The 15,840-nt window shown below is 40.6% G+C and overlaps 1 protein-coding gene across 1 annotated transcript in view; it reads left to right on the top strand.

Annotated features, from left to right (window-relative positions):
• LOC122929179 (alpha-2,8-sialyltransferase 8E-like) overlaps positions 1 to 13,101 on the top strand; it is a 78,126-nt gene extending 65,025 nt beyond the window's left edge. The window contains exons 2-4 of the mRNA XM_044282687.1: positions 2,922 to 3,034; positions 7,603 to 7,689; positions 12,627 to 13,101. Of these exons, the coding sequence (XP_044138622.1) occupies positions 2,922 to 3,034; positions 7,603 to 7,689; positions 12,627 to 13,101 (675 nt within the window). The remainder of the gene's footprint in view (positions 1 to 2,921; positions 3,035 to 7,602; positions 7,690 to 12,626) is intronic.
• Positions 13,102 to 15,840: the final 2,739 nt, after the last annotated feature.

Here is a 15,840-nt window from a genome sequence, read left to right as displayed (position 1 = left end):
CCTCTCTCAACCATCGGGGCTGCAGCGCTGTGATTGCAGCACCCAATGGTTGTCATGGAAAGGCGTCCAGTGCTGCCACCTACAGGACATCTGTAAGTATTATACTTTGGAATGCAAGAGCATTGAAAGTATAGTACAACTATCAGCCCCACTGGCTCTTCAAGATCCAAGAGGGAACTGATAAAAAAAAGTGAAAATAATAAAAGTAAAAATTAATGAATAAATAAATAAAAATGTAAATAAAAATAAATTGCCTTTTCCTATAAAAAAATAAAATAAAATACACATATTAGGTGTCACCGCGTCCGTAACGACCGTCTCTATAAATATCTCACATGACAAACCCCGATAAACACCATAAAAATAAAATTAAAAAAACTGTGCCAAAAAAGCTATTTTTGTCACCTTACATCACAAAAAGTGCAACAGCAAGCGATCAAAAAGAAAAAAAAATTATAAAATGGAAAATCTGCCAAAAAAGTGAAATTTAGAAATTTCATCTCCATTTTTCTTTAATTCTTGTGGAACGCCTAAAGGGTTAACAAAGTTAGTAAAATTAGTTTTGAGTAACTTGAGGGGTGTAGTTTCTGCAATGGGGTCATTTATGGGGGTTTCCACTATGTAAGACTCACAAAGTGACTTCAGACCTGAACTGGTCCTTAAAAAGTGCGTTTTGGAAATTTTCTTTAAAATTTTAGGAATTTCTTCTAAACTTCTAAGCCTTCTAACGTCCTAAAAAAATAAAATGACATTTCCAAAATGATGCCAACATAAAGTAGACATATGGGGAATGTTAAGTAATAAATATTTTATTAGGTATGACTTTCTGTTTTAGAAGCAGAGAAATAGAAATTTGGAAAATTGTGAATTTTTCCAAATTTTTGGTAAATTTGGGATTTTGAATTTTTGGGTGAAATATATTGACTCAAATATATGACTATCATGAAGTACAATGTGTCACGAGAAAACAATCTCAGAATGGCGTGGATAAGTAAAAGTGTTCCAAAGCTATTACCAGATAAAGTGACGCATGTCAGATTTGTAAATTTTGACCTGGACACTGGGGCATCAATGACCCTTGGTCATAAATTAAGTATGAGGCTACCTGACTGCTATGTAGGACACTTCTAAACAGTTATATTCCATCATGCCCCTTCTGAACTATAAGAACAAGGTAAAGCCACTTAATGACTACTTTTCCAGCTGAAAAACATTGACAAGTGATGTGCCACCAGGGGCTGGCATGGAGACATGGGGTCCTTGATCCCGAGAGTTGTGAGTCTCTAGATGGGTATGACAATAAAGAGAAGTGACAGAAAGTTTTACAAAATATCTCTTAGCATATCTTTGTTGGCCCATGAATTCCCCATTCCATTGAAGGCTGATGGTTTCCTGTGATCAGAATAGCCCAGATTTTCCATCTATTATGCCCAAAATTTCCCGGTGATCAATATATGCAGAAAATGGGATACTGAAACCATAAGTGTGTGATCAGATCACCCCATCACTGGATACCCCATCATTGCATAGGACACATTCCTCAACCTGGACCTCCAGCCCCGTTTTATATTCTAGATCTAGATCTTTCCATCCAGAATGTTTTTTTTTTTTTTTTTTTTTATTCTTGTCCTATTCTGATTCATTTACAGGTGGAAGTTCAGAAGCTGTTGTAATGCATCTCACATGTTAATAGTCAGCCAACAGAACACTCCTCTTGACCAAAAGCTGCAATATGAGACAAGCTCTAAGAATGTAATGATCAATAAAAACATTTTCCAAATGCTCCCACCGGTAAGTTTCACAGATCAGATGTGTCTCCTGGTAAAGACTCAGCCTTGTTGTGATTCTTATCTGAGAGAAGCGTAGTTGCAGAGTCTAAAGAATGTCACTGTTATTTACTCTAACCCCCACCACCACCACCAACAGAGGTGTGGACTTTTCCGGTTAGCTTACTAGGTCTCGGACCAATGAGTAGTCACCAACTGAGGGCAGGTGATCTGCTAGGAATAAGATAAAGATTTAACCAGAAGTAAAGTGTAGTGTACAGTTTGGACTAGATGACTAATACCAGATTACAGACTCGGAGGAGAAAAACAAGGGCAGAAGTAAATAGCATGGTTAAGGTCAGAGTCAGGGTCAACCACAAGTAACCAGAACAAGAGTATATGAAGAGAGGATTGAGTTAGTCACATACCTAGTTGAGCCTTGATTAGTATTTTTTAATTTTTTTACCAGCCGACTGAGGTTCACTTATGAACACAATGGAGGAGAGAGTGTCACCCATTGAGGCATGAACATTTTCTCAGTAGGAATTCTCACTTCATTCAAGGTGAAGTCACATAAATTGCTGGGCACCAAATATTAGTGTTGACCGAAATTCTAAACTAATCCACATGTTAGAAAGTGAAAGTAAGTGTAGAGGAGAGAAACCCTCGAACATAAGATCACCCATAATGTCGTGCAGCCAGTCAATCCTCAGGTAGCCATCCCCCTGTGATGTCACAGCTAGGGAGAGCCCTATAAAACCCTGATCCCACATGGTTGCCGCCATTCTTCTGTGAGCTAAGCATAGGGAGAGACCACCTGTATGAGCTGAAGAAGGTGGTCAACGATTTCTTAATGCTGCAGACGGACAAATCTACTCCCCGGTGTAATTTCTTAGGCCTGTTTCATACTTGCTTTGTGACTCTATGGTTTTGAGATCTGGTTATGCAGTTAAAAAGTCCAGGGGAAGCAAAGAGAAGGTCAGGGCCATGGTCCATTTCCTCTATAGGTCAGAGAGGAGTGAAAGCTCCAGTGCATCAACCTTTAGAGTCTGTATACTCTGTGCATAGGTAGAGGAATGTCCTTATAATGATACTAGTTGTATTACATGTTCTATGTTACAACAACAGCCCTTATTGTTAACCCTTCTATTACAGACATCTCCATTCACCTCTAAACCCTTCGACACTTGCGCTGTGGTTGGGAATGGAGGAATTTTACAAAACAGCTCTTGTGGGAGAGAAATTGACAAAATGGATTTCGTGTTTAGGTGAGGAACTGGCGCTAGTACAAACTGTATTCTGCTCAGTGGACTGAAGTGTAGTGGCTGCTTCTCTGTCCTACCACAGGGTCTCCAGGGTCCGGATCTGTGAACCGGATGAGGACACCTGGCCAGTATGCAAACTATCCATTCTATCATCTATTCTGAGACTTTTCTCTGGTTTAATGAATGAAATGAACACCCCCTCTAACAGGTGGTCTGTTAAAACCCTGAGGCCATGGGAACAGGTTGCACCATCCTCAAGAGGAGAGTTTACTCATTGTAGTAGCTCATTGCTTTGCCTAAGAAAGGGTTACTATTTAATGATGTCCACATGTCCTACAGAAGGTGACCATGCACATTCAATAGTAATATTTCCCATGTAGTGATGAGCGGCATAGGCAATATTCGAATTCGCAATATTTAGCAATTTTTTTAGCTGAATATTTGCCATAAATTTGCGAATTTGAGATTGCAAAAATTGGCAATGTAATATGCTCGTATTGCGCACGCAATTTTATTACCTATAACATATAACAAACAAACACACAAAGTCTGTATGCCAAAAGCTGGGTATGTGCAAGCTAACAACCTATCCATCAGACAGGTACAGTCAGCATACCTTACAATGGCAGCCTTGTGAACTATGAGAAATACAAAACAAGCTTATATTGTGTACTGTACTGTACTGTATTATACAGACATCAGACCCACTGGATCTTCAAGAACCAAGTGGGTCTGGGTGAAAAAAATGAAAAAAAAATGAAAAAAGTAAAGATAAAAAAACACATTTATCACTAATTAAAAATAGAAAAAATAAAATACACTACACATATTAGGTATCGCCGCGTCCTTAACGACCTGATAAAACGGTCATGTTACTTTCCCCGCACGGTGAACGCCATAAAAAAAATAAAATAAAAACTATGAGAAAATTGAAATTTTGCCCACCTTACTTTCCTAAAAAAGGTAATAAAAGTGATCAAAAAAGTCGCATGTACGCCAAAATAGTACCAATCAAACCGTCATCTCATCCTGCAAAAATCGTACCCTACCCAAGATAATCGCCCAAAAACTGAAAAAACTATGGCTCTTAGACTATGGAAACACTAAAACATGATTTTTTTTTGTTTCAAAAATGAAATCATTGTGTAAAACTTACATAAATAAAAAAAAGTATACATATTAGGTATCGCCACGTCCGTATCGACCGGCTCTATAAAAATATCTCATGACCTAACCCCTCAGGTGACCACCGTAAAAACATAAAAAATAAAAACGGTGTAAAAAAAGCCAGTTTTGGTCATCTTACATCACAAAAAGTGTAATAGCAAGCGATCAAGAAGTCATATGCACCCCAAAATAGTGCCAATCAAACCGTCATCTCATCCCACAAATAATTAGACCCTACCCAAGGTAATTGCCCAAAAACTGAAAAAAATATGGCTCTTAGACTATGGAGACACTAAAACATGATTTTTTTTGTTTCAAAAATGAAATCATTGTGTAAAACTTACATAACTAAGAAAATTGTATACATATTAGGTATTACCGCTTCCGTGACAACCTGCTCTATAAAATACTACATGATCTAACCTGTCAGATGAATTTTGTAAATAACAAAAAAAAAGGTGCCAAAACAGCTATTTCTTGTTATCTTGCATCACAAAAAGTGTAATATAGAACAACCAAAAATCATATGTACCCTAAACTAGTACCAACAAAACTGCCACCCTATCCCGTAGTTTCTAAAATGGGGTCACTTTTATGGAGTTTCTACTCTAGGGGTGCATCAGGGGGGCTTCAAATGGGACATGGTGTCCAAAAAAACAGTCCAGCAATATCTGCCTTCTAAAAACCATACGGCGCACCTTTCCCTCTACGCCCTACTGTGTGCCCGTACAGTAGTTTATGGCCACATATGGGGTGTCCTCTAACCCTCCTTGTTGGCAGCTGGGGCTGGAGCCTGTGCTTGCTTTGCTGGACCCTTGGCTGCTACCGTCTGCGTAGGTCCTGCCCTCTTGGGACAGTCTTTGTACAGATGGGCGGCCTCCTTGCAGTCCTTCATACTGTGGCCCTTCTTGCTGCATTTCCTGCAGATCTGCGGCATATCAGGGTAATAGATGAGTCCCGAAGAGTTGCCCAAAGAAAATGACTTTGGGCAAATGAGGCAGGTGCGGCACACCATCCAGGGGTGTAGAGTATTTGTTTAAGCGGACGATGACAGACCACTTGCCAGTCCAGAAGCTGTTTCTGTCTAAGATGTGGGTGGGGTCCCTCACCACAGTGCAGAAGCGCTTCAGGTAGGTGACGATGTCTTTACCTGGGATGTGTGGGTTCCACAAGGAGACAGTCACTCTCCTTTCTTCTCTCTGGACTTTCTCACAAAGTGATTGAAAGGAGAGTCCGGTCTCACAGCTTTCACCATCTCCCAGTAACACTTGCATATGGCCATGGAAGAAAACATGATGTAGAACATCTCTGTGATGAAAGAATGGATGCTCAACGTTTCTGCTTTGGAGAATTCCTGGTCCAGGACCATCTTCTTGCTGAACACGTCCTGACTCCTGTCCAACACTCTCCCGTCCACCTCCTTCTACTTCAGGACAACTGTCTGCCTCATCCATGGATCCAGAGCTGGGGAGCCGGGGCTGGGTTTCTTTCCGGCCTGTTGCTTGGGGGGAACGGGTGCTGCCGGATTGGAAGCCGGTAAAGTGGAGGCTGAAACGATCATGGTGAGCTTCATCCGTGACCTTTCTCTGTTCTGAAGCTTGTTTTCGTGGGGCCACGCTGGTCATTGTGTGCAGGAAGAGCTTCTTCCGAAGAGGTGGAGCTTCTGAGATTCCTCTGGTTAGCTTCTCCAGATGGCTTGAGCAGCACAGATTCTTCCGCCTAGCTTGTCCTGGTGGGCGGAGCTATGCAGATTCTTCTGGGATCTTCCAGGTGGGCAGAGCTATGCAAATTCTTCAGAGCCACTCCTCCAGTTGGTCAAAGACTTTGCCATAGGAGATTGGAGAGAAGCAAATATCCCGGATCTAAAAGAATCAAAAGAGTTGGGAGGAAGTCAAAGCAAAAGTCCAAAAGAAAGTGGATTTTTGGAAGCTGCGCAAATTAACAATAGAAGGGAAAAATTTGATCATTAAAGCCCTAATAATCCTAATTCTACTGTACTTGAATGTAGTCTTCCCTTCAAGTGATCAGTGTCTGAAATAACTTCAGAAAGTAATCTTTTAGTTTATTTGGAGCTCGAAAATGGAGAAAGTCAAGTCTTTGGAATGTAATTGCGCTTACCCAGTCTCGAACTGTTTAAAAGACTTAGTCTGGATGGTAATGCAGGATTGTCTACCGACGAGATCTGGGCTTCCTAAATCACCAACGAGTAATGTATGGACTTTGTACTGTGCTGCAGACAGGTAAGAAGCAGGTATTATGGACTATGCTGAACTGCTTGAAAAACGCATTATGGAAAGTTTGTAATATTTTGTTGTCCAGGAAAGACTTGATTATTGAAAAAGAATGCATCAAACTTGCTTTAAGTGAGATTTATGTTTTCTATTTACGTGACAGAAATCATTTAGGTGTTAGAGCTGCTACATTGTGGATTATTAATATGTGGAATGCGCTTCTTGAGTAACTTTTGATTAAATTGTTTGATTGTAAGTATTTTAGTTTTATAATAAAAATATAAAGCTGGTCTTGCATGTCTCATAGTGCACAAGGCTGCAATTGTAAGGTATATGCTGACTGCATCTATCTCGTGGATAGGTTGTTGGCTTGCACATACCCGGCTTTTGGCATACAGCCTTTGTGTGATTGTCTGTCATATGTTATTTATTGTGAGTTATAGGTAATTATTTTTTATTTTTTTATAAAAATAATATAGTATCTATAAAAAAATGAATGATAGGTAGGAAAATACGTATAATAAAAGTTAATTAATGATAGGTAATATAATAACTATTAAGAAAAAAAAAGTTATGGATGATAGCAAATTAGGATTACGAGAAGCTATATACAATAAGTCAGAAAAGATTATAGGTTTATCTAGTGCTAAAAAAAATCTAGAATATTTGTTATTACAAAGATATAGCAATATATTCTAGATCTTAGCGAATACTCGAAATGCCAATATTCGCTATAAAAATTTCCGATTCGAATATTCGCGCTCAACACTACTCTCATGTTCCCCATTCACATGTGCCCTTGGTTCCCAGCTGCACCGTATACATCTGGCATTGGTTTATCTCCCCAAGAGCAAAAGGATTGGGTATTGTAAATCCAACTTCCCCATCCTGATGTCCCCTGGCATCTGTCATTTTGGGCCATCTGGAGAACCATAAACACATTAAATGGTCAGCTGGTCCTACCAAAATTGGTGGGTTTGGGTGACAGTTATGTCATGTGTATTGGAAGCTTAGGACATTTAGCGAGGATGTCCAGTTACGACAACTCTTTTAAGACTCAGCTACTAGTTATTTGTCTTCTTTATCTTTTCATCTCTTCTCCCATTGCTGTCTAAAACTATCTCCTTTAAGATCATCCCCTCCTCTTGTTCAAAGTTGTGCCTTCCGTTACAGGTTTAATTTACCACCTATGACCATAGTAGATGATATTGGAAACAAGTCTGATTTTGTGAGTGCAAACCCAAGTATTCTGAATACCAGGTGAGATGGACACTTTTCTGTATATGAAATGAGAAAACAATGGTGTTGGATCATGTGTAGGAGAATGAATGATTGACAATCTTTCATGCCTCTTTTTTGTCTATGTGACAAATTTGGCTTCATAAAAGAGGAAAACATTGCACATTGGCAGGTTAGATCCAGGTTCACAAGATGTGCAAATGTTTTAGGCCGGTGTGCACAAATTCTGCAAAGTAAGAACGCTTTCATAAGGCCTCATGCACACAACCGTTTTTGCGGTTTCACAAAACACGGATGGCGTCTGTCTGTGTTCTGGAATTTGCGGAACGGCATGGACAGCCATTAATATAACTGCCTATTCTTGTCTGCAAAACTGACAAGAATAGGACAGGTTATATTTTCTTTGTGGAACACGGAACGGAGCAACGGATGCGGAAAGCACACGGAATGCTTTCCGCATCTTTTGCTGTCCCATCAAATACGGTGGCTCAGATGCAGACCAAATCAACGGTCGTGTGCATGAGGCCTAAATAGAAGTGTTGATAGTTTATTTTTAATAATTAACAAAATGCAAAGTGTGGAGTGTCTTGTGAAGCAGAGTCCTGGTGAGGCTCTGTGCGAGTGGTCTCAGCCGGGTGTGTTGAGGGGCCACAAGGCTAGGCAATAGCCTGAACTTTGGGGGACGCGGTGACGCCTGTGAAACATGGATCACAAGGCCAGAGTCGGGAGGACTACTGGGCCACAATCCCCCAAAAGGTATTGAAGTGTCACAGCCTGGAGGTTGCTGGAATGAATGGCTGAGGAAAGCCGCATTTGTGTTCCATGTGTGAACAGGGCTCTCTACTTGAGTCAGGGATACGACTATATGTTTAGTTAGAGCCTCGCCGGGCAGGGGTTTGTTATTTTGTGTGGATGTCACACGTGATAAGTTGAAGCTGCGACTTCTTAACCTGTGCTTTGCAAAAGTGTCTGAAATAAAGCAAGAGTTTGGACATTATAGTCGTGTTTGCGAAGATATCGGTGAGTGTGACCCCCTGAAAAAAGACGATCCCTTACAATATATACAGTACAGACCAAAAGTTTGGACACACCTTCTCATTCAAAGAGTTTTCTTTATTTTCATGACTATGAAAATTGTAGATTCACACTGAAGGCATCAAAACTATGAATTAACACATGTGGAATTATATACATAACAAAAAAGTGTGAAACAACTGAAAATATGTCATATTCTAGGTTCTTCAAAGTAGCCACCTTTTGCTTTGATTACTGCTTTGCACACTCTTGGCATTCTCTTGATGAGCTTCAAGAGGTAGTCACCTGACATGGTCTTCACTTCACAGGTGTGCCCTGTCAGGTTTAATAACTGGGATTTCTTGCCTTATACATGGGGTTATGTATGTGAATATATGAATAGATATCTATGTGTTTTATGGATATCTCTTATCAGATCATGGCTTAGACATGTGCAGTATGCAGCCCTGCAAGGTGAGGCGAATGGTGAGGTCACAGGGGTAGTTACTAACCGAGGGTGTTTATAGTACTCACAGTCTTTTATATACCCTAGGCAGACGTACAGCAGTGATGGAGAGGCTGGCACAGGGGTCCTCTGGGGCACTCTCTGTGTATAGGGACCAGGCCTGATAGTAGGTGAGGTGCCCTGGATGTTGCAGGTTTTTAATGTGCCAGTGGCAAGATCCCTTTAAGTTCGTTACGCCAGTGCCGGTAACGGTGGCACACCGATTTATTGTAGGAATAATTAAGGAACACAATGTTGTAGTGAACCAGAACTTTTTTTTACTGAAAACAGTTCAACTATTTACAGTCTTTGGTCAGTTCCACATGTAAACAGTTTGTAACAGGCAGGCTTGATATAAAAATGGCAGGCAGTGTCCTTGCAAGATACTCAGAGGGGATAACACTTACAGATCAGGCTGCACTTTTCCTCAGAATCCTGTCTGTCTTTCTCCAAGGCCCGTATGCCCTATAACTGTCTTTATCCTTGGGTAGGGAAAACTTCCTCTGGTATATATATCCTTGCTGTAAAGTATCCTTCTGCCCTTCAGCTCTCTGTTTGGCCGGGAATACACTTGGCTCTGCACTGCACCTTTAAGGGAACTTGGTTTTCTCAGGAGGTAACCTCTTGTCCTGGTGGCAAGCTAGAAGCCTGGGCTATCTAGCTGCATGTCAGAAGCTCCACTTCAGCTGCTGCCTAGCTAAAGTCCACACTGACTTCTGACTCTACACAGACTGCCTCTCCCTGAGCTGGACCTGACTATAAATACTAAGGGGTTCCCTCTACTGTGTAGGAGGAGGAACTACACCTAACAGGCCTGGCACAGGTGAAAACATGAAAAATACACATAAAAGCATCATATAAAATACAGTGACTCTGTCCCACAGAAGGAGGGGAACAACGTGGCCCAATTGACCCTTGTGTAGTGCCCACATTTACCTAGTGCGACACTACACATGAAACACCCATTGTTCCTCAGACAGACATGTTTAGAGAAACCATTACACTGCCTATAGATAAATCCATGTCTCTAAACAATAATTAAAAGTACAATGTTCTCTATATATTCACTTTCAACACCCTGAACTTGCCATGAACCCATCTTAGGTTTTTTCAGGTTCATACTGATCACATGCTGTTAAAAGCAATGATTATCCATATTGAATATAATATCATTAGATACATTGTACACTTATGAAAATGCACAACAAACTGCACCGCTGAATGGCAAATATATTTTTCTTTTTCCACTTATACACGCCACAAAAGGCTCTAGAACATATAACTGCACCGCTGAATGGCAAATATATTTTACTTTTGCCACTAATACACAACACAAAAGGCTTTCGAACATATAACTGCACCAGTGAACGGCAAATATATTTTTCTTTTTCCACTTATACACACCACAAAAGGCTTTAGAACATATAACTGCACTGCTGAACAGCAAATATATTTTTCTTTAGCCACTAATACACGCCACAAAAGGCTTTAGAACATATAACTGCACTGCTGAACAGCAAATACATTTTTCATTTGCCACTAATATACACCACAAAAGGCTTTAGAGCATCTAACTGCACCGCTAAACGGAAAAATATTTATATTTTTCCACTTATGCACATCACAATAGGATTTGGAACATATAGCTGCAGCGCTGAACGGCAAATACATTTTTCTTTTGCCACTAATACACAAAAAAAAGGCTTTTGAACATATAACTGCACCGCTGAACAGCAAATATATTTTTCTTTTGCCAGTATTACACGACAACAAGGGCTGTAATTTAAGCACTTCACCACACAACAGCTAAGCCCTTTTTCTCCACTAATACAAGGCAAAAAATGCTTTAGAACATATAACTGCACCGCACAAGGGCAAATAAGACATATAAATATTTCCTTGTGATAACCCCTGTTAATGGCTGTATCACAGCACTTGCACCCCAATAACAAGAACGGTTTGCTGGAATTACAGAGCTGTATAATGGCAATTTGGGTCCACAGTCAGTGCAGCAAGGTGTAATAGGATTGTTCCTATTACCCAGGCTGTAACCTCCCCTACTGAGCCCTGTTCTACATAAATGCTGTGAAATGATTCCTCCCTATCCTTTCCTTACACCTTGAATAATCTTTCCCTGCATTTGTAATTCAGTTTTTTAGCACAATGAAGTCTTTCCTAGCACTGTCCCTAGCGCCTGCTGATGTCTCTCCCTGCACTAAGTACACAGAAAAATTACAGAATCCAAGATGGCTGAGGATATTTATAGGGCTGTGACATCACAGGGCTGGCTGGCTGCTGATTGGCTGCATGCATGGGATTATGGGTGATCCCGCCTTCCCAGAGTTCCTTTCTCCATGTCCTCACAAGTGCAGCAGCCATTTTAGGAAAAAATTTGATTTGTTATCATGAAGCGTGAGGAAATTCGGATTTGGTGTGAATCAAATTTTTCCTGAAATTCGGATCGAATTCCACTTTGTCAACTTTGATTCGCTCATCTCTACTCAGAACACCATGGGCCCTCGAGTCTGAGGCATCTGGCCACAATTTCCTGGTGCAATTATTGACCATATCCATCAGTGGTTTTCTCTAGTTCATTTGTCCTTATTAACCAGTACACTTTTACTCAATCCACCTAGAAACATCATAAATGTTAGAATTATATTCTCAATTTGTCATCAACTTAGGGCTCTTTCACACCTGCGTTCTTTTCTTCCGGCATAGAGTTCCGTCGTCGGGGCTCTATGCCGGAAGAATCCTGATCAGTTTTATCCTAATGCATTCTGAATGGAGTGAAATCCGTTCAGGATGCATCAGGATGTCTTCAGTTCAGGACCGGAAAGTTTTTTGGCCAGAGAAAATACCGCAGCATGCTGCGCTTTTTGCTCCGGCCAAAAATCCTGAAGACTTACCGTTTAGGTTTTTCTCAATGGTTACCATGGCTGCCGGGACGCTAAAGTCCTGGCAGCCATGGTAAAGTGTAGCCGGGAGCAGGGGAGCAGCATACTTACCGTCCCTGCGGCTCCCAGGGCGCTCCAGAGTGACGTCAGGGCGCCCCAAGCGCATGGATCACGTGATCGCATGGCACGTCATCCATGCGCATGGGGCGCTCTGACGTCATTCTGGAGCGCCCCGGGAGCCGCACGGACTGTAAGTATACCGCTCCCCCGCTCCCCGCTCCTACCATGGCAACCAGGACTTTAATAGCGTCCTGGCTGCCATAGTAACACTGAAAGCATTTTAAAGACGGATCCGTCTTCAAATGCTTTCAGTACACTTGCGTTTTTCCGGATCTGGCGTGTAATTCCGGCAAGTGGAGTACACGCCGGATCCGGACAACGCAAGTGTGAAAGAGCCCTTAGTCTTTGTATCCATTCTATAGATTGTATTTATTTTTGCCACAGGTCTTGTCTAACAGTATTTCCTATGGCTTCACTTATAGGTTTCAAAAGCTCCTTGAGAGAAGAAAATCATTCATTGAGCTTGTGAAAAGCTATGGCTCTGCAATGATCATCTTACCAGCTTTTTCATACGTAGGCAACATGCATGTTTCTTTCCGAGCATTACATTCGGTACAAGACTTTGATTTGCCAAATAAAATCGCCTTTTTCCATCCTGAATATCTGAAGAATCTCTCAATCTACTGGAAAGAGGAGGGGCTGAAGGTCAAACGTTTGTCTTCTGGGCTCATGCTGGTCAGTGCTGCTATTGAGCTCTGCGATAAGGTGACCCTTTATGGATTTTGGCCATTTCCTCAAGATCCAGAAGGACACACGATTTCTCACCACTATTATGATAACAAAATGCCCAAACCCGGTTTCCATTCAATGCCTGAAGAATTTTATTTCTATACACAGATGCATTTGAAGGGAGTGTTACATCTCAAAGTTGGACAGTGTTCTTTGGGTGGGTCATAACTGGAAACTCTTCTAAGCTGAAGATCCAAAAACTTGAATTTGACCTACAACAGAGTTGATAATTGAGTGTCATCACCATCCACAGTCTACCTCATGTTGTTCATCTCAGCTGTGGTGATAAAGAAGGACGTTGAATAATATAGGAGTATTTTTATCATTTATAAAACTAAAGTGCTTAAAAGCTGATTCTGAAGATTATTACAACAAAGACCTTTATACAGATCTGCAGAACATTGTTTTGTACCCTCAACCTCCTGACAGATATATAGTCATACATTATGCAGATTATTACATTTATTATGATTTTTAGGTAGACAGCATTCTTCACATTTCCCAAATTGGGCTTCTGGCAACATCTGCCTCTTCTGTAGAGCAGCAAGGTGTCTTCAGATCCAAATTTGACAATACTTATAGGATAATTTATTCCTGTTCCTCTATTTTCATTCATTAACCTGAAAATATTTTATATTATTATATTATGTGTGTAGATTTTACTTTTTATTGGGTTATTGCAAATTTTCAACTGACATTACTAAACATGTGTCAATGGTAGTGTTGGGCGAGCATGCTTGACCAAACAGCAGTTTGGCTCAAGCATCGCTAGGCTTGAATCAGTGTATTTAAATATATTTTAGCATATACAGTCAGGTCCATAAATATTGGGACATTGACACAATTCTAACATTTTTGGCTCTATACACCACCACAGTGGATTTGAAATTAAACAAACAAGATGTGCTTTAACTGCAGACTGTCAGCTGTAATTTGAGGGTATTTACATCCAAATCAGGTAAACGGTGAAGGAATTACAACAGTTCGCATATGTGTCTCCCACTTGTTAAGGGATCAAAAGTAATGGGACAATTGGCTTCTCAGCTGTTCCACGGCCAGGTGTGTGTTATTCCCTCATTATCCAAATTACAATGAGCAGATAAAAGGTCCAGAGTTAATTTTCAGTCTGCTATCTGCATTTGGAATCTGTTGCTGTCAACTCTCAAGATGAAATCCAAAGAGCTGTCACTATCAGTGAAGCCATCATTAGGCTGAAAAACACAACAAACCCATCAGAGAGATAGCAAATACATTAGGCCTGGCCAAAACAACTGTTTGGAACATTCTTAAAAAGAAGGAACGCACCGGTGAGCTCAGCAACACCAAAAGACCCGGAAGACCACAGAAACAACTGTGGTGGATGACATGAAGAATTCTTTCCCTGGTGAAGAAAACACTCTTCACAACAGTTGGCCAGATTAAGAACACTCTTCAATAGGTAGGTGTATGTTTGTCAAAGTAAAAAATCAAGAGAAGACTTCACCAGAGTGAATACAGAGGGTTCACCACAAGATGGAAACCATTGGTGAGCCTCAAAGACAGGAAGGCCAGATTAGAGTTTGACAATCGACATCTAAAAAAGCCTTCACAGTTCTAAAACAACATCCTATGGACAGATGAGACCAAGATCAACTTGTACCAGAGTGATGGGAAGAGAAGAGTATGGAGAAGGAAAGGAACTGCTCGTGATCCTAAGCATACCACCTCATCAGTGAAGCATGGTGGTGGTAGTGTGATGGATACTAATGGAACTGGTTCTCTTGTATTTATTGATGATGTGACTGCTGACAAAAGTAGAAGGATGAATTCTGAAGGGTTTCAGGCAATATTATCTGCTCATATTCAGCAAAATGCTTCAGAACTCATTGGGCGGCGCTTCACAGTGCAGATGGACAATGACCCAAAGCATACTGCAAAAGCAACCAAAGGGTTTTTTTTTAAGGAAAAGAAGTAGAATGTTATGCAATGGCCAAGTCAATCACCGGACCTGAATCCAATTGAGCATTTCACTTGCTGAAGACAAAACTGAAGGGAAAATGCCCCAAGAACAAGCAGAAACTAAAGACAGTGGCAGTAGAGGCCGGGCAGAGCGTCACCAGGGATGAGACCAGCGTCTGGTGATGTCTATGTGTTTCAGACTTCAGGCTGTAATTGACTGCAAATGATTTGCAACCAAGTATTAAAAAGTGAAAGTTTGATTTATGATTTGGTCCCTTAACAAGTGGGAGGCACATATGCAAACTGATGTAATTCCTGCACCGTTCACTTGATTTGGATGTAAATACCCTCAAATTAACCACTTCAACCCCCCTAGCTGAAACACCCTTAATGACCAGGCCACTTTTTACACTTCTGCACTACACTACTTTCACCGTTTTGTCGCTCGGTCATGCAACTTACCACCCAAATGAATTTTACCTTCTTTTCTTCTCACTAATGGAGCTTTCATTTGGTGGTATTTTATTGCTGCTGACATTTTTACTTTTTTTTGTTATTAATTGAAATGTAACGACATTTTTAAAAAAAAACGACATCCATATATAAATTTTTCGCTAAATTTATTGTTCTACATGTCTTTCATAAAAAAAAAATGTTTGGGTAAAAAAAAATGGTTTGGGTAAAAGTTATAGCGTTTACAAACTATGGTACAAAAATGTGAATTTCCGCTTTTTGAAGCAGCTCTGACTTTCTGAGCACCTGTCATGTTTCCTGAGGTTCTACAATGCCCAAACAGTAGAAAACCCCCACAAATAACCCCATTTCGGAAAGTAGACACCCTAAGGTATTCGCTGATGGGCATAGTGAGTTCATAGAACTTTTTATTTTTTGTCACAAGTTAGTGGAAAATGATGATTTTTTATATATTTTTTTTCCTTACAAAGTCTCATATTCCACTAACTTGTGACA

Source organism: Bufo gargarizans, chromosome 2 (assembly GCF_014858855.1).
Source record: "Bufo gargarizans isolate SCDJY-AF-19 chromosome 2, ASM1485885v1, whole genome shotgun sequence".
NCBI lineage: Eukaryota > Metazoa > Chordata > Amphibia > Anura > Bufonidae > Bufo > Bufo gargarizans.
Note: the sequence above shows the minus strand (reverse complement) of the source record. Positions and strands in the feature narration are given on the sequence as shown.